The sequence below is a fragment of the Oncorhynchus gorbuscha genome, linkage group LG09 (genome assembly GCF_021184085.1).
Source record: "Oncorhynchus gorbuscha isolate QuinsamMale2020 ecotype Even-year linkage group LG09, OgorEven_v1.0, whole genome shotgun sequence".
Lineage (NCBI taxonomy): Eukaryota > Metazoa > Chordata > Actinopteri > Salmoniformes > Salmonidae > Oncorhynchus > Oncorhynchus gorbuscha.
Genome location: NC_060181.1, coordinates 64,879,499 through 64,899,185, shown reverse-complemented (window position 1 = coordinate 64,899,185; position 19,687 = coordinate 64,879,499). Strand labels below are relative to the sequence as shown.

Genomic DNA, 19,687 nt, shown 5'->3' with positions numbered 1-19,687 from the left:
AGAGATCCTCACTGAACTTCTGGAGAGAGTTTGCTGCACTGGAAGTAAAGGGGCTGAATAATTTTGCACGCCCAATTTTTCAGTTTTGATTTGTTAAAAAAGTTTGAAATATCCAATAAATGACGTTCCACTTCATGATTGTGTCCCACTTGTTGTTGACTCTTCACAAAAAAATACAGTTTTATATCTTTATGTTTGAAGCCTGAAATGTGGCAAAAGGTCGCAAAGTTCAAGGGGGCCGAATACTTTCACAAGGCACTGCATATATAAATAATATATGGGGGATTGGAAATGATGCAGACAATTACATTGACAGAAGCCACAATCTATCTGCAATATTAAAGCTGATCTATCCCCTCCCAAAAAAATGTTTTAACAAAAAATGGCTAATTTAGGAAAGGGACACTGGAGTACAACACTACAAGATGCAACAATTCAAGTTTTTCTGTCAATGACATTTGGCTTTTGATGTGATGTGATTGGTGTGAAGTCAAATTGGCTTCCCTTGACGCTTTTTTTTTGGTGTGCCAGGACCATTCACAGTTGAGCTCACTCAGTTTAGCTCAACGCTGACTGGCTATTATTTTATACATTTTTTATCACGGGAGGCCAAATGCTCGCTGGCTTCCCTTGCATTCAATGCTACGGGCGGCAACAATATCTTACTCTTTTTGACCAGACAGTATCAGATAGATGGGCTACACATACAGAGACAGAGGGGCGCTCGGATGCCATCTCAGGTGAGATGCATTCAACCTCTTGCGAATTTAAGAAAAATAAACACAGACACTAAAGATAAAACATTTTTGGGGGGTGCCTGGTTTCCCTTGGCATCAATGAATGAATGCCAATGTTGCTGTCAGACTCTTTATTTCTATGGAGATCTCGGAAGAGCACTGTAACCTACTAACATTTCGTATCTCTATGTTAGTGTGACAATAGTTTTCATCGGCACACATATCCAAAATAATGTACGGCTTGCAAAATTGAATGCTTCTAACAGAAAGAGTAAGTTTAACAAGATTAATTAAACAAAAATCGATAGGGTCATTAATGGGGTTCTTCAATAATTGTGCGTAATAGTTGTTTGATGCGCATTTGATCTAGCTGTTTAGTTACGTGGGGAAATGAATGCGCAACATCAGCTAATTCAGGAAAGGATTTTCTGAATGACAGTCAAGTGATAAAGAGTGGGTGTAATACTGCACGCAATTGAACAACAGCCAAAGTGCGGGAATTAATGTTGATCTGGAGAATTGACAGAACATTTGTGTCTATGTTGTTATGGCGGTCAAGATAATTAGCCATGAACAACATTATGTCAAGATTCCTGAGGTAAGATTGTGGTCTGTGTACGTTTTGATCATTTGTAAATACAGTGCATTCGGAAGGTATTCAGAGCCCTTGACTTTTTCCCCCAAATAAAATGTTTAAAGCCTTATTCTAAAATGGATTAAAAATGTTTTTTTCCCTCATCAATCTACACTACATACAATACCCCATAATGACAAAGCAAAAACATGTTGCTAGACATTTTTGCCGATTAATTTTTTAAAAACTTCAGAAATATGACATTTACATTTACTCAGTACTTTGTTGAAGCATCTATAGCAGCGATTACAGCCTCGAGTCCTCTTGGGTATGGCGCTATAAGCGTAGCACACCTGCGTTTGGGGAGTTTCTCCCATTCTTCTCTACATATCTTCTCAAGCTCTGTCAGGTTGTAAGGGGAGCATCACTGCATATCTATTTGCAGGTCTCTTCAGAGATGTTCCATCGGGTTCAAGTCCGGGCTCTGGCTGGGCCACTCAAGGACATTCACAGACCTGTCCCGAAGCCACTCCTGCGTAGGGTCATTGTCCTGTTGGAAGGTGAATCTTTGCCCCAGTCTGAGGTCCTGATCGCTCTGGAGCAGGTTATCATCAAGGATCTCTCTGTACTTTTCTCCATTCATCTTTCCCTCAATCCTGACTAGTCTCACAGTCCCTGCCGCTGAAAAACATCCCCACAGCATGATGCTGCCACCAAAATGTTCCACCGTAGGGATGGTACCTGGTTTCCTCCAGACGTGACACTTGTCATTCAGGCCAAATAGATCAATCTTGGTTTCATCAGACCAGAGAATCTTGTTTCTCATGGTCTGAGAGTCCTTTAAGTGCCTTTTTTCAAACTCCTACCGGGCTGGCATGTGCCTTTTACTGAGGAGATGCTTCTGTCTGGCCACTCTACCATAAAGGCCTGATTGGTGGAGTGCTGCAGAGATGGTTGTCCTTCTGGAACGTCATGACGTCACAATGTGATCTGATTATAAAACACCAATGGTTCATCTGGGTAAGTGGGTAGGCTCTTTAGAACTCCTATCAGCAAATCAGGGCTGTGTATGTAAATATCTTCAAATTTGTTTCATAACACCCACACGATCAGACTGAGCATTTCAAGAGCCCAATATTTTGGAGGGATTTTTTAGACATAGAGTGTTGATTTCAAAATACAATTAGAAAGATTGCATGGGGGCTTTAATAGCTGTCAAATACTTACTTCCTCTGTGCTTGGTATAATGTTTTATTGTATTTCCCTGATTCGTCACATCCTCTTTCCTCAAAACTGATTGGATGAGAATGTTAGAGGTCCTTCCCCTCTCACCTTCTTATCCAATGGATTTTGAGAAGGAGGCGAGGAGAGAGGATGTAAGGCAACAAGGAAATGCAATTGAGATTCTCCCCTTTTTTTCACCATTCCCCTCATCCCTCTCAAAGCACTTTGGGGGTGAGGAGTGAAGGTCCTTCTCCTCAGGCTACAATGCATTTTCAAGGAGAGACAAGGAGTGGAAGGAAGGACAGAGGAAGAAATAATTTGATGGCTAGTTTTCAGACAGACTCACACACACACAATGCTTGAAGAGTTAACTTATTATAATGATTTAATTATTGGTTATAAGTGTTAATGATTTTGTTGACAAAACCCATTGTATTATATAATTGTATTGTATTCCATTATTATATAATATATTAAAACATATAGAAATGGTGTTATTTATCTTTTTCTTTATTCAGGAATGTTTAGCATGGCTATAAATTATGGAGAAGTTTACTAAAGCACAAAATTACCTGGCAACTAGGCATGACAAAGAAACATGTTTCTTCAAATCAAATCAAATCAAATCAAATTTTATTTGTCACATACACATGGTTAGCAGATGTTCATGCGAATGTAGCGAAATGCTTGTGCTTCTAGTTCCGACAATGCAGTGATAACCAACAAGTAATCTAACTAACAATTCCAAAACTACTGTCTTATACACAGTGTAAGGGGATAAGGAACATGTACATAAGGATATATGAATGAGTGATGGTACAGAGCAGCATACAGTAGATGGTATCGAGTACAGTATATACATATGAGATGAGTGTGTAGACAAAGTAAACAAAGTGGCATAGTTAAAGTGGCTAGTGATACATGTGTTACATAAGGATGCAGTCGATGATGTAGAGTACAGTATATACATATGCATATGAGATGAATAATGTAGGGTAAGTAACATTATATAAGGTAGCATTGTTTAAAGTGGCTAGTGATATATTTACATCATTTCCCATCAATTCCCATTATTAAAATGGCTGGAGTTGGGTCAGTGTCAATGACAGTGTGTTGGCAGTGTTAGTGGTGGTTTAACAGTCTGATGGCCTTGAGATAGAAGCTGTTTTTCAGTCTCTCGGTCCCAGCTTTGATGCACCTGTACTGACCTCGCCTTCTGGATGATAGCGGGGTGAACAGGCAGTGGTGGTTGATGTCCTTGATGATCTTTATGGCCTTCCTGTAACAACGGGTGGTGTAGGTGTCCTGGAGGGCAGGTAGTTTGCCCCCGGTGATGCGTTGTGCAGTCCTCACTACCCTCTGGAGAGCCTTACGGTTGAGGGCGGAGCAGTTGCCGTACCAGGCGGTGATACAGCCCACCAGGATGCTCTCGATTGTGCATCTGTAGAAGTTTGTGAGTGCTTTTGGTGACAAGCCGAATTTCTTCAGCCTCCTGAGGTTGAATAGGCGCTGCTGCGCCTTCTTCACGACGCTGTCAGTGTGAGTGGACCAATTCAGTTTGTCTGTGATGTGTATGCCGAGGAACTTAAAACTAGCTACCCTCTCCACTACTGTTCCATCGATGTGGATAGGGGGGTGTTCCCTCTGCTGTTTCCTGAAGTCCACAATCATCTCCTTAGTTTTGTTGACGTTGAGTGTGAGGTTATTTTCCTGACACCACACTCTGAGGGCCCTCACATCCTCCCTGTAGGCCGTCTCGTCGTTGTTGGTAATCAAGCCTACCACTGTTGTGTCGTCCGCAAACTTGATGATTGAGTTGGAGGCGTGCGTGGCCACGCAGTCGTGGGTGAACAGGGAGTACAGGAGAGGGCTCAGAACGCACCCTTGTGGGGCCCCCGTGTTGAGGATCAGCGGGGAGGAGATGTTGTTGCCTACCCTCACCACCTGGGGGCGGCCCGTCAGGAAGTCCAGTACCCAGTTGCACAGGGCGGGGTCGAGACCCAGGGTCTCGAGCTTGATGACGAGCTTGGAGGGTACTATGGTGTTGAATGCCGAGCTGTAGTCGATGAACAGCATTCTCACATAGGTATTCCTCTTGTCCAGGTGGGTTAGGGCAGTGTGCAGTGTGTTTGAGATTGCATCGTCTGTGGACCTATTTGGGCGGTAAGCAAATTGGAGTGGGTCTAGGGTGTCAGGTAGGGTGGAGGTGATATGGTCCTTGACTAGTCTCTCAAAGCACTTCATGATGACGGAAGTGAGTGCTACGGGGCGGTAGTCGTTTAGCTCAGTTACCTTAGCTTTCTTGGGAACAGGAACAATGGTGGCCCTCTTGAAGCATGTGGGAACAGCAGACTGGTATAGGGATTGATTGAATATGTCCGTAAACACACCGGCCAGCTGGTCTGCGCATGCTCTGAGGGCGCGGCTGGGGATGCCGTCTGGGCCTGCAGCCTTGCGAGGGTTAACACGTTTAAATGTCTTACTCACCTCGGCTGCAGTGAAGGAGAGACCGCATGTTTCCGTTGCAGGCCGTGTCAGTGGCACTGTATTGTCCTCAAAGCGGGCAAAAAAGTTATTTAGTCTGCCTGGGAGCAAGACATCCTGGTCCGTGACTGGGCTGGATTTCATCTTGTAGTCCGTGATTGACTGTAGACCCTGCCACATGCCTCTTGTGTCTGAGCCATTGAATTGAGATTCCACTTTGTCTCTGTACTGACGCTTAGCTTGTTTAATAGCCTTACGGAGGGAATAGCTGCACTGTTTGTATTCAGTCATGTTGCCAGACACCTTGCCCTGATTAAAAGCAGTGGTTCGCGCTTTCAGTTTCACGCGAATGCTGCCATCAATCCACGGTTTCTGGTTAGGGAATGTTTTTATCGTTGCTATGGGAACGACATCTTCGACGCACGTTCTAATGAACTCGCACACCGAATCAGCGTATTCGTCAATATTCCCATCTGACGCAATACGAAACATGTCCCAGTCCACGTGATGGAAGCAGTCTTGGAGTGTAGAGTCAGCTTGGTCTGACCAGCGTTGGACAGACCTCAGCGTGGGAGCCTCTTGTTTTAATTTCTGCCTGTAGGCAGGGATCAGCAAAATGGAGTCGTGGTCAGCTTTCCCGAAAGGGGGCGGGGCAGGGCCTTATATGCGTCGCGGAAGTTAGAGTAACAATGATCCAAGGTTTTACCACCCCTGGTTGCGCAATCGATATGCTGATAAAATTTAGGGAGTCTTGTTTTCAGATTGGCTTTGTTAAAATCCCCAGCTACAATGAATGCAGCCTCCGGATAAATGTTTTCCAGTTTGCAAAGAGTTAAATAAAGTTCGTTCAGAGCCATCGATGTGTCTGCTTGGGGGGGATATATACGGCTGTGATTATAATCGAAGAGAATTCTCTTGGAAGATAATGCGGTCTACATTTGATTGTGAGGAATTCTAAATCAGGTGAACAGAAGGATTTGAGTTCCTGTATGTTTCCTTCATCACACCATGTCCCGTTAGTCATGAGGCATACGCCCCGCCACTCTTCTTACCAGAGAGATGTTTGTTTCTGTCGGCGCGATGCGTGGAGAAACCCGTTGGCTGCACCGCCCTGGATAGCGTTTTCCCAGTAAGCCATGTCTCCGTAAAGCAAAGAACGTTGCAGTCTCTGATGTCCCTCTGGAATGCCACCCTTGCTCGGATTTCATCAACCTTGTTGTCGAGAGACTGGACATTGGCAAGAAGAATACTGGGAAGTGGTGCGCGATGTGCCCTTTTTCGGAGTCTGACCAGAACACCGCCGCGTTTCCCTCTTTTTCGGAGTCGTTTCCTTGGGTCGCTGCATGCGATCCATTCCGTTGTCCTGTTTGTAAGGCAGAACACAGGATCCGCGTCGCGGAAAACATATTCTTGGTCGTACTGATGGTGAGTTGACGCTGATCTTATATTCAGTAGTTCTTCTCGACTGTATGTAATGAAACCTAAGATGACCTGGGGTACTAATGTAAGAAATAACACGTAAAAAAACAAAAAACTGCATAGTTTCCTAGGAACGCGAAGCGAGGTATCTTGTGACATTTTGAATGACATGTAGATGTTTTGTTGTTGCTAGGTGGATTTATGGTCTCATTGTGCCTACCTAGAATTGTATTCATATAACTGCACATGTGAAGCTGCAAGAAAATCATATTTAAATGCATATCAAACCATTTTGAAATTTTAAACCTGAAGTCACACATTGATTGGCCCCTCTAATTATAGACACAAATGGATTCCATTTTTATTCACCATGCCTTGTTGTCCATCTCTCCTTGTTGTTTTGACATTTACCAACAGGAAAGAAAAACAAATGAATAAATAATCGTGTTTTCCACCAAGCAAAAGGCGACAAGATGAACGTCTGAGCCGGTGAGAATGTTTTCCTTTGCTGGGTGTTTTCAAAGCTACAAATTATTTATTGTATTTCCTCCAGACTCCTGTACATCTGTCTGTCTCTCTAAAAAATATATTTTGAGTGAGTCCCAATAGGGACCCTATTCCCTACATGTACTGTATATAGTGCACTATTTTTGACCAGAGCCATATAGGAAAAGGGTACCATTTAGGACACAGATATTCACCAACAGTTTAGCAGAGCTTTCAGACCGAATGGGGGTGGACTGCCATCCATTGTAATGTGGCTTTTCCACCCATCTGTCATGTTCAGCTGCCCAGCAACTATAGTGAAGCTTTCCTTCCAAGTGTCACTCACATTACAACGCCTTGTCCCAGATCTCTCTGTGCTGTTTTACCAACTCCTATGGTATTTGGCATGGAATCTGGGACCAGTCATTGTCAAATTCCTGAATACTGTGTGAGTAATGACCTCAGGTACATTTATGTTCGAACAAGGTTTAATCTTTTCACAACACCACATTGTAATTTTACCATGGAATGTACAGCTTTATTGTTGGAAACAAACCTAAATAACATTAGATTAAAATATACAGGACCTTCAGAAAGCATTCACACCCCTCGACTTTTTTTCACATTTTGTTGAGTTACAGCCTGAATTTCAAATGGATTAAATTGAACTCTTGTGTCACTGGCCTACACACAATACCCCATCATGTCAAATGTTGTACATATTAATCAAAAATGAAAAGCTGAAGTGTCTTGAGTCAATAAGTATTCAAACTCTTTGTTATGGAAAACAAATTCAGGAGTAATAATGATGAGAACAAGTCACATAATAAGTTGCATGGACTAGCTCTGTGTGCAATAATAATTTAACATGATTTTTGAATGACTACCTCATCTCTGTACTCCAGACATGGAATTATATGTAAGGTCCCTCAGTCGAGCAGTGAATTTCAAACACAGATACAATCACAAAGACCAGGGAGGTTTTCCAATGCCTCGCAAAGAAGGGAACCAATTGGTATATGGGTAAAACAATTAAATCAGACATTAAATATCCCTTTGAACATAGTAAAGTTATTAATTACACTTTGGGTGGTGTATCAATATAACCAGTCACTACAAAAATACAGGCATCCTCCCTAACTCAGTTTCCAGAGAGGAAGGATACCACTCAGGGATTTCACCATGAGGTGAAAGGTGACCTTAAAACAGTTACAGAGTTTAATGGCTGTGATAGGAGAAACCTGATGATGGATCAACAACATTGTAGTTACTCCACAATACTAACATAAATAACAGAGTGAAAAGAAGGACGCCTGTACAGAATAAAAATATTCCAAAACATGTATCCTGTTTGCAACAAGGCACTAAAGTAATACTGCAAAAAATATGGCAAAGCAATTAACCTTTTCTCCTGAATACCAAGTGTTATGTTTGGGGCAAAACCAATACAACACATTACTGAGTACCACTCTCCATATTTTCAAGCATAGTGGTTGCTGCATCATGTTATTGTAATCAGCAAGGATAAAAAAGAAACGGAATGGAGTTAAGCACATGCAAAAACCCTAGAGGAAAACCTGGTTCAGTCTGCTTTCCACCAGACACTGGGAGATGAATTCACCTTTCCGCACGACAATAACCTAAAACACAAGGCCAAATCTACACTGGAGTTGCTTACCAAGAAGACATTGAATGTTCCTGAGTGGCAGAGTTACAGTTTTGACTTAAACTTCTGCTTGAAAATCCTTGGCAAGGCCTGAAAATGGTTGTCTGGCAATGATCAACAACCAATTTGACAGAGCTTGAAGAATTTTGAAAAGAATAATGGGAGAATGTTGAACAATCAAGGTGCGGAAAGCTCTTAAAGACTTACCCAGAAAGACTCAAAGTGATTCTAACATTTATTGACTTTTATTGAATACTTATCTAATCAAGATATATCACTGTTTTATTTGACATTATATTTTTTTTTATACAAATGTTAGATTTTTTCTTCCACTTTGACATGACAGAGTGTGTAGATTGTTCACAAAAAATGACAATTAAATCCATTTTGATTCCACTTTGTAACACAACAAAATGTGGAAAAAGTCAAGGCGTGTGAATACTTTCTGAAGGCACTGTATGCCTCATCCACTTCAATGAACAGAATATTATATGACAATATCATTTTATACGAATGGAATATGAACAGTATCTTCTAAAGATGTGAATGTATTCATTCCCTTATACTCCTGTGCTCTAAAAGCAATTTTGATGCTGAAATGATTAGATTTGAAGTTGATTTGAAAACAGAGGGAACGGAGAAGGAGGAAGCGAAGTGTACTAAGCCTGGCGGCACAGCGGTTTGTGAAAGCCAGCTAATGTTTTATTTAAAACCAAGGGGAAAGCTGTAGGTCTAGGGGCAACATAGGAAAACACAGCACCAAGTCGAAGGCCAATGATTCTAGTTAAAGGGCTACCTCTACGACATAAGTGGTCTCAAATAAGATAATTAATTCTTCAGATCTGATGTCACAATATATAATATATAGATTCCTGTGAACATTTGCCTGCACTAGCTACCACATTTAACTGTTTTAGTACCTGCAAGAGAATGTCCCTTATATGCACAAAGTTATCTTAAAGACATGCTCTGGTATTTGGGGACTACTAAGTATTTTTTAAACCACTTTGGGGTGAATGTCTCAATGTGTAGTTCATACATGCATAATCTATGAGCAGAATTACTGTCTTACCACAATTAGCCAAGACATCCCTAGTTTGAAAGCAACTGTTTTCTGGAAGAGGTGCTGCACCATTTCCCCTACATTTCTCCCTACATGGGCCAGCCCCCTGGCAATTCAAGTTCCAGCCAAGAATCACACACGACAGAGGGAGAGAGAGAGCAATGACTTGGTGCACATTATCTGCACATATGTGATGTAGTACGCAATTTTAGGAGACCACTTTTGGCTTGTGGGCGCTACTTTCAGAACTACTGGCTAAAAAGTATATAAAAGTACCGGATAATCTGTTTAATGTGAACTGGATAGCCAATTTAATTCAAACCTTACTTTACCAGGTAAATTGACTGAGAAAACATTCATATTTACAGCAACGACCTGAGGAATAGTTCCAGGGGAGAGGAGGGGGGATGAATGAGCCAATTGGAAGCTGGGGATGATTAGGTGGCCATGATGATATGAGGGACAGATGGGGAATTTAGCCAGGACACTGGAGTTAACACCCCTACTCTTATGACAATTGTCTTGGGATCTTTAGTGACCACAGAGAGTCAGAACAACCGTCTAACGTGGGACACCCTCTGTCCCCAATCACTGCCCAGGGGCATTGGGATATTTCTTTAGACCAGAGGAAAGTGTACTTCCTATTGGCTCTCCAACACCACTTCCAGCAGCATCTGGTATCCCATCCAGGGGCCGACCAGGACCATCCTTGCTTAGCTTCAGAGGAAAGTCAGCAGTGGGATGCAGGGTGGTATGATGCTGGCCCGATTCAATAGCCAGAATCATTGAGTGTTTATTTTAAACTTGTGTTCAGACTATAACTGGGCTAAAACCAAGCCAATTACTGCTGTGAGAGACGGTTAAGAGGAGGGAGCGACTGTTTTCTCAGCCAAATTAGCTCGCTCCACATTCAGATGGGAATAATTTGGACCACCCATAACAGAGATTGCACTGATGTGCTTTATTCATCCTCCTCTCTCTCTCTCCCCATCTCTCCCGCTTTCTCTCTCTCTATCATCTCTCTCTGTCCCTCCTCACATAGCATCAAATGGAAACAGACAGAGGGACAGATTAATCGAGCAGCACACCATTTGTCACCATCCAGAATCTTCAGACAATCCCTAACAGGGCTGTAGGCTTTCTGAAATCAGCTTGTTGTGAAGAAACACGTCTTTGAATATGAAGCAGCTTTGCTATTATACAGTGCTCTCTCAGCAGGCAGGCAGAACAGTAATACACCGTACTTAACCTTCGAAGACATTGACTACTGTAGATAGAGCAGGCACAATAATTAAAACACATTCAGGCATCAGGCATCACACAATCCCACAGAGATATGATTACGGTATATACACTGAACAAAAATATAAATGCAATATGTAAAGTGTAGGTCCCATGTTTCATGAGCTAAAATAAAAGATTCCTTAGTTCTCCAAAATGTTGTGCACAAATCTGGTTACATCCCAGTTAGTGAGCATTTCTCCTTTGCCAAAATAATCCATCCACCTGACAAGTGTGGCATATCAAAAAGCTGATTAAACAGCATGATCATTAAACAGATGCACGTTGTTCTGGGAAAGCGGTTTGCTGATGTCAATGTTGTGAACAGAGTGCCCCATGGTGGCGGTGGGGTTATGGTATGGGTAGGAATAAGCTACGGACAAAGAACACAATTGCATTTTTTCAATGGCAATTTCAATGCACAGAGATACCGTGACGAGATCCTGAGGCCCTTTGTCGTGCCATTCATCTGCCGCCATCACCTCATGTTTCAGCATGATAATGCACAGCCCCATGACACAAGGATCTGTATACAATTCCTGGAAGCTGAAAATGTCCCAGTTCTTCCATGGCATGCATACTCAGCAGACATGTTACCATTGAGCATGTTTGGGATGCTCTGGATCGATGTGTACAACAGCGTGTTCCAGTTCCTGCCAATATCCAACAACTTGGCAAAGCCATTGAAGAGGAGTGGAACAACATTCCCATAAGCTTTATGTGAAGAAGATGTGTCGTGCTGCATGAGGCAAATGGTCACACCAGATACTGACTGGTTTTGTGATCCACACCCCTACCTTTTTTTTGTAAAGATATCTGTGACTAACAGATGCATATCTGTATTCCCAGTCATGTGAAATCCATAGATTAGAGCCTAAAAAAATATTTCAATTGACTAATTTCCTTATATGAACTGTAACAGAGTAAAATCTTTGAAATTGTTGCATTTATATTTTTGTTCAGTATAAAACATGCCATTTAGCAGACACGTTTTTCCAAAGTGACTATACAGTTCATATACAGGTGGTCCCTGGAACTTAAAGCCACTATCCTGGCATTCCAAGTGTCGTGCTCTACCAACTGAGCTACAGAGGACCACTACTACTAACAACCACAAATTGCCTACCGTTTGTCTAACAGATGAGACATTGCCTCATTTACATGTAATTGTCAAGTGTCATTCTGTTAACAAACCTCCAAACGAGCTTCAATGCCATATAACATTCCTTCCATGGCCTCCAACTGTTCTTAAATTCTAGTAAAACTAAATGCATGCTCTTCACTGCCCGCACCTGCCCGCCTGACTAGCATCACTACTCTGGACGGTTCTGACTTAGAATATGTGGACAACTATAAATACCTAGGTGTCTGGGTTGACTGTAAACTCTCCCTCCAGACTCACATTAAGCATCTCCAATCGAAAATGAAATCTAGAATCGTCTTCCTATTTCATAACAAAGTCTCCTTCACTCATGCTGCCAAACATACTCTCGTAAAACTGACTATCCTACCGATCCTTGACTTCGGCGATATAGCCTCCAACACTCTACTCAGCAAATTGGATGCAGTCCATCACAGTGCCATCCGTTTTGTCACCAAAGCCCCATATACTACCCACCACTGCGACCTGTATGCTCTTGTTGGCTGATCCTCGCTACATATTCGTCGCAAAACTCACTGGCTCCAGGTCATCTATAAGTCTTTGCTAGGTAAAGCGCCACCTTATCTCAGTTCACTGGGCACCATAGCAACACCCACCCATAGCATGCGCTCCAGCAGGTATATTTCACTGGTCATCCCCAAAGCCAACACACCCTTTGGCCGCCTTTCCTTCCAGTTTTCTGCTGCCAATGACTGGAACGAATTGCAAAACTCACTGAAGTTGTAGACATATCTCCCTCACTAACTTTAGGCATCAGCTGTCAGAGCAGCTTACCGATCGCTGCAACTCTCCACAGCTCAGCTGTAAATAGCCCACGCACCTACCTACCTCATCCGCATAGTTGTTTTGGTTTTTCTGCTCTTTTGCACACCAGTATTTTCTGTGTTAATTGCTAAATTGTAATTACTTTGCCACTATGGCTTATTTATTGCCTTACCTCCTTACTTAATTTGCACACACTGTATACAGATTATTCTATTGTGTTATTGACTGTTTGTTTATCCAATGTGTAACGCTGTATTGTTGTTTTCGTCGCACTGCTTTGCTTTATCTTGGCCAGGTCTCAGTTATAAATGAGAACTTTTTCTCAACTAGCCTACCTAGTTAAATCAAATAAAGGTGAAATAAAAATAAAAAATAAAATAAAACAAACGCGACTATTCTGGAAGGTGCAACATTAGTATATACATTAAGTTTATTCCACTGTAGATACTCATTACCATGTGGACAATCAAGCTATTTGGATAGATCTGAATTTCCTATTAGAGTGAAGGGCCTTGCTCAAGGGCACATCGTCTGCTGTCCCCACTTACTTCAAGATGTCCACAATTGTTCCTGTACACAAGAAAGCAAAGGTAACTGAACTAAATGACTATCGCTCCGTAGCACTCACTTCTGTCATCATTAAGTGCTGCTGACCTATATACATAGACATGGAATCCCGGGTCACTTTAATAATGGCACACTAGTCGCTTTAATAATGTTTACATACTGCTTTACTAATTTCATATGTATATACTGTATTCTATTCTGAAGTATTTTAGTCCATGCAACTCCGACATTGATCATCCTAATATTTATATATTACTTTTATTTTATCTTTATTTAACTAGGCAAGGCAGGCTACCCTGCCGCCCCACTTAATAACAATCTTTTACTTTTAGATTGGTGTGTATTGTTGGGAATTTTTAGACAGTACTTCACTGTTGGAGCTAGGTACACAAGCATTTCGCAACACCCACAACATTTGCTAAATATGTGTATGTGACCAATACAATTTGATTTGATTTTGTCTACTCGTTCTTTTAACGCAACGTAACGTAATCAACACTGCTAGCTAGCCAGCTAGCCCCCGAATAGCAGCACTGTAGAAACTATTACACTCAACAGAACGACTTGATTAGTGTAGTGTCAACAACGCAGCCACTGCCAGCTAGCCTACAAAGTCAACAACGCAGCCACTGCCAGCTAGCCTACAAAGTCAACAACGCAGCCACTGCCAGCTAGCCTACTTCAGCAGTACTGTATCATTTTAATCATTTTAGTCAATAAGATTCTTGCTACGTAAGCTTAACTTTCTGAACATTCGAGACGTGTAGTCCACTTGTCATTCCAATCTCCTTTGCATTAGCGTAGCCTCTTCTGTAGCCTGTCAACTATGTGTCTGTCTATCCCTGTTCTCTCCTCTCTGCACAGACCATACAAACGCTCCACACCACGTGGCCGCGGCCACCCTAATCTGGTGGTCCCAGCGCGCACGACCCACGTGGAGTTCCAGGTCTCCGGTAGCCTCTGGAACTGCCGATCTGCGGCCAACAAGGCAGAGTTCATCTCAGCCTATGCCTCCCTCCAGTCCCTCGACTTCTTGGCACTGACGGAAACATGGATCACCACAGATAACACTGCTACTCCTACTGCTCTCTCTTCGTCCGCCCACGTGTTCTCGCACACCCCGAGAGCTTCTGGTCAGCGGGGTGGTGGCACCGGGATCCTCATCTCTCCCAAGTGGTCATTCTCTCTTTCTCCCCTTACCCATCTGTCTATCGCCTCCTTTGAATTCCATGCTGTCACAGTTACCAGCCATTTCAAGCTTAACATCCTTATCATTTATCGCCCTCCAGGTTCCCTCGGAGAGTTCATCAATGAGCTTGATGCCTTGATAAGCTCCTTTCCTGAGGACGGCTCACCTCTCACAGTTCTGGGCGACTTTAACCTCCCCATGTCTACCTTTGACTCATTCCTCTCTGCCTACTTCTTTCCACTCCTCTCCTCTTTTGACCTCACCCTCTCACCTTCCCCCCCTACTAACAAGGCAGGCAATACGCTCGACCTCATCTTTACTAGATGCTGTTCTTCCACTAACCTCATTGCAACTCCCCTCCAAGTCTCCGACCACTACCTTGTATCCTTTTCCCTCTCGCTCTCATCCAACACTTCCCACACTGCCCCTACTCGGATGGTATCGCGCCATCCCAACCTTCGCTCTCTCTCCCCCCGCTACTCTCTCCTCTTCCATCGTATCATCTCTTCCCTCTGCTCAAACCTTCTCCAACCTATCTCCTGATTCTGCCTCCTCAACCCTCCTCTCCTCCCTTTCTGCATCCTTTGACTCTCTATGCCCCCTATCCTCCAGGCCGGCTCGGTCCTCCCCTCCCGCTCCGTGGCTCGACGACTCATTGCGAGCTCACAGAACAGGGCTCCGGGCAGCCGAGCGGAAATGGAGGAAAACTCGCCTCCCTGCGGACCTGGCATCCTTTCACTCCCTCCTCTCTACATGTTCCTCTTCTGTCTCTGCTGCTAAAGCCACTTTCTACCACTCTAAATTCCAAGCATCTGCCTCTAACCCTAGGAAGCTCTTTGCCACCTTCTCTTCCCTCCTGAATCCTCCCCCCCGCCTCCTCCCTCTCTGCAGATGACTTCGTCAACCATTTTGAAAAGAAGGTCGACGACATCCGATCCTCGTTTGCTAAGTCAAACGACACCGCTGGTTCTGCTCACACTGCCCTACCCTGTGCTCTGACCTCTTTCTCCCCTCTCTCTCCAGATGAAATCTCGCGTCTTGTGACGGCCGGCCGCCCAACAACCTGCCCGCTTGACCCTATCCCCTCCTCTCTTCTCCAGACCATTTCCGGAGACCTTCTCCCTTACCTCACCTCGCTCATCAACTCATCCCTGACCGCTGGCTACGTCCCTTCCGTCTTCAAGAGAGCGAGAGTTGCACCCCTTATGAAAAAACCTTCACTCGATCCCTCCGATGTCAACAACTACAGACCAGTATCCCTTCTTTCTTTTCTCTCCAAAACTCTTGAACGTGCCGTCCTTGGCCAGCTCTCCCGCTATCTCTCTCAGAATGACCTTCTTGATCCAAATCAGTCAGGTTTCAAGACTAGTCATTCAACTGAGACTGCTCTTCTCTGTATCACGGAGGCGCTCCGCACTGCTAAAGCTAACTCTCTCTCCTCTGCTCTCATAGTTCTAGACCTATCGGCTGCCTTCGATACTGTGAACCATCAGATCCTCCTCTCCACCCTCTCCGAGTTGGGCATCTCCGGCGCGGCCCACGCTTGGATTGCGTCCTACCTGACAGGTCGCTCCTACCAGGTGGCGTGGCGAGAATCTGTCTCCTCACCACGCGCTCTCACCACTGGTGTCCCCCAGGGCTCTGTTCTAGGCCCTCTCCTATTCTCGCTATACACCAAGTCACTTGGCTCTGTCATAACCTCACATGGTCTCTCCTATCATTGCTATGCAGACGACACACAATTAATCTTCTCCTTTCCCCCTTCTGATGACCAGGTGGCGAATCGCATCTCTGCATGTCTGGCAGACATATCAGTGTGGATGATGGATCACCACCTCAAGCTGAACCTCGGCAAGACGGAGCTGCTCTTCCTCCCGGGAAGGACTGCCCGTTCCATGATCTCGCCATCACGGTTGACAACTCCATTGTGTCCTCCTCCCAGAGCGCTAAGAACCTTGGCGTGATCCTGGACAACACCCTGTCGTTCTCAACTAACATCAAGGGGTGGCCCGTTCCTGTAGGTTCATGCTCTACAACATCCGCAGAGTATGACCCTGCCTCACACAGGAAGCGGCGCAGGTCCTAATCCAGGCACTTGTCATCTCCCGTCTGGATTACTGCAACTCGCTGTTGGCTGGGCTCCCTGCCTGTGCCATTAAACCCCTACAACTCATCCAGAACGCCGCAGCCCGTCTGGTGTTCAACCTTCCCAAGTTCTCTCACGTCACCCCGCTCCTCCGCTCTCTCCACTGGCTTCCAGTTGAAGCTCGCATCCGCTACAAGACCATGGTGCTTGCCTACGGAGCTGTGAGGGGAACGGCACCTCAGTACCTCCAGGCTCTGATCAGGCCCTACACCCAAACAAGGGCACTGCATTCATCCACCTCTGGCCTGCTCGCCTCCCTACCACTGAGGAAGTACAGTTCCCGCTCAGCCCAGTCAAAACTGTTCGCTGCTCTGGCCCCCCAATGGTGGAACAAACTCCCTCACGACGCCAGGACAGCGGAGTCAATCACCACCTTCCGGAGACACCTGAAACCCCACCTCTTTAAGGAATACCTAGGATAGGATAAAGTAATCCTTCTCACCCCCCTTAAAAGATTTAGATGCACTATTGTAAAGTGGCTGTTCCACTGGATGTCATAAGGTGAATGCACCAATTTGTAAGTCGCTCTGGATAAGAGCGTCTGCTAAATGACTTAAATGTAATGTAAATGTAAAATGTCTACTCCAAACCACCAACTCTTTATATTCTATTTTTCTGTTGAGTTTGCAGACAGATATGAGTGAGCCAGTTTAAAGATGCTCCACTTTGTGCAACTACTTCGTACAATCAAAAGCTGGTTTATGAAAGGAAACAAAATGTTGATTCTGAGCCACAGCTGTTCGCAGCTAGCAACAGTAAGCTGTACTTTGAGTCACGCAAGGCCATTTAAGGCACTGCAACTGTAATTTAAAACACTGAGGTGAGAGACAGTTACACCTGAAAGAGGACAAAAGACATCCTCCTGGGATGAAATCTTGAAAAGGTTACATGATGACACCGCTGCCTTTCACAGAGACATTTAAAAGTCAAACCTGCCAAGTGAATGCACCACACCATAAAGACAATCCTGGTCCCTTTTCATGGTGTCAAAGGTCACAGGAAAGTTCAAGGGCCCTAGAGTGACTTGTAACAGGGAGTTGGAATGGAATTCCCTAGTGTGCTTTGAACCTGAAGAGACAAATCTCTCTTTTCTTTATCTCTTGAATTTAAACACCAAAAGACACCAAACGGAATAAGTCATCATGAAGTGAACTTTTTGACATGACGCGACTAGCAATTAATGGCAGCATTGCAAGAGTATCTTCCCGAATTGTAGTTCATAGGTCTGCTTTCTTTTTTCACAGTGCATTGTGAAGGCTTCAAAATAATTATGTTCTACAATATTAATGAACAAGAGTTAGATTTGGTCTTCTGTTCTGTCTGATATCTGTCTGATATGTACTCACTGAAGGCTGCCACTGCCAGGATGAGTGTCACCACGATGGAGATCCAAGACACCCACAATGCCTTCTTCCTGTAGTTTTGAGCCTCGTGGGGCTTTAGTCGCATGCTGCTTTCCAGCAGGCCTGTAGAGAGGTGAGAAACTGGTGGTTAATGGCAGCACCCATGCACGTCAAACCAAAGGCAGGAGAAGAATACATTACAACAAGAGCTAATGAACACTGCTTCAAACCACAATTGAGTAGTTCTCCCTCTCCTCCTTTCCCAGCTAGCAAAGAAAGCACTGGGTCAGTGAACATGTAATTTGCTGGGTGTTGTAGGGAGGTAAAGGATGCATGACTCACTGAGAGCAAGGTACAACACAGCTACATTTAATTAGCTTGACTAAATTGTTTCTCAGGACACGGCAGGGCTCAATAATTTGTTGCTCTTTTTGATAAAGGATTAATTAAGTTAGCTGTTGCGAAGTTAAATATAGTGTGCTGACAAGTTGTGGTGTGATCATGGACCCATGAAGACAGACTCCTGAAAAGAAAAGGCACAGAGAGAGAGAATTACTAGATATTGGGATTGTGAATCTGGCATGTCTTCCTTCTCGATTGTCATGTGGCTTCGTGTGAATGAGCACTAAGACTTAACATTTTATACACACTGACTGATAGGAGATTGCAAAGTCATGTAGTGACAACAAAAGGGTGGAAAACAACATGGGAACCCCTCCTCTCATTTTATTCTCATCCTAACAGTCCCATGCTAGAGAACAAGGGCACTCTCTCTGAGAAATTGCCTGGGAGGACAATAGTGATAGAATATTCACAGAATATTCACAGCTCTTCTCCCAGTCCCTTCATTCATTGATTTGTATTCAGTGGGAGGCAGGAATAATGGCGCCGGAGGAGATGACTGCCGTTTTACGGATTTATTGTGTCTGTTTTTTAGCGTGATTTGTAACTTATTTTGCACATAATGTTTCTGCCACCGTCTCTTATGACCGAAAAGCGCTTCTAGATATCAGGACAGAGATTACTCACCCCATACTGGAATAAGATTTTTTTCTTTAACGAGTTGGACGTAAAGGATTTACTTCAGCCACCCGACAAGGCCCTCATCCCCGTCATTCGCAGGAGAAAGAGATGGAGATATCGGGAATGTAGGTCTGGGTGCCTTGTAAGGAACCAACGGCGAGTGTGTAATCTGCCTTTACCATCGGTCCTATTAGCCAACGTACAATGATTGGATAATAAAACAGATGAACTACGAGCACGTATATCCTACCAACTGAATATTTAAAAACTGTAATATTGTGTGTTTCACCGAGTCATGGCTGAACGACAACATGAATAACATACAGCTGGCGGGTTTTAAGCTTTTTCGGCAGGATAGAACAGCTGCCTCTGGTAAGACAAGGGGTGGCGGTCTGTATATATTTGTGAACAACAGCTGGTGCATGAAATCCAAGGGAGTCTCGAGGTTTTGCTAGCCTGAGGTAGAGTAGACCACACTATTTACCAATCTATATTCTTCCTAGCTGTCTATTTACCACCACAAACTGATGCTGGCACTAGGACCACATTAAATGAGCT

General features: G+C 44.0%; 1 protein-coding gene across 2 annotated transcripts in view; it reads right to left on the bottom strand.

Annotated features, from left to right (window-relative positions):
• LOC124043950 (transmembrane protein 163-like) overlaps positions 1–19,687 on the bottom strand; it is a 123,017-nt gene that overhangs the window by 81,359 nt on the left and 21,971 nt on the right. For both annotated transcript variants that reach the window (XM_046363120.1, XM_046363121.1), the window contains exon 2: positions 18,110–18,229. In XM_046363120.1, the coding sequence (XP_046219076.1) occupies positions 18,110–18,229 (120 nt within the window). The remainder of the gene's footprint in view (positions 1–18,109; positions 18,230–19,687) is intronic.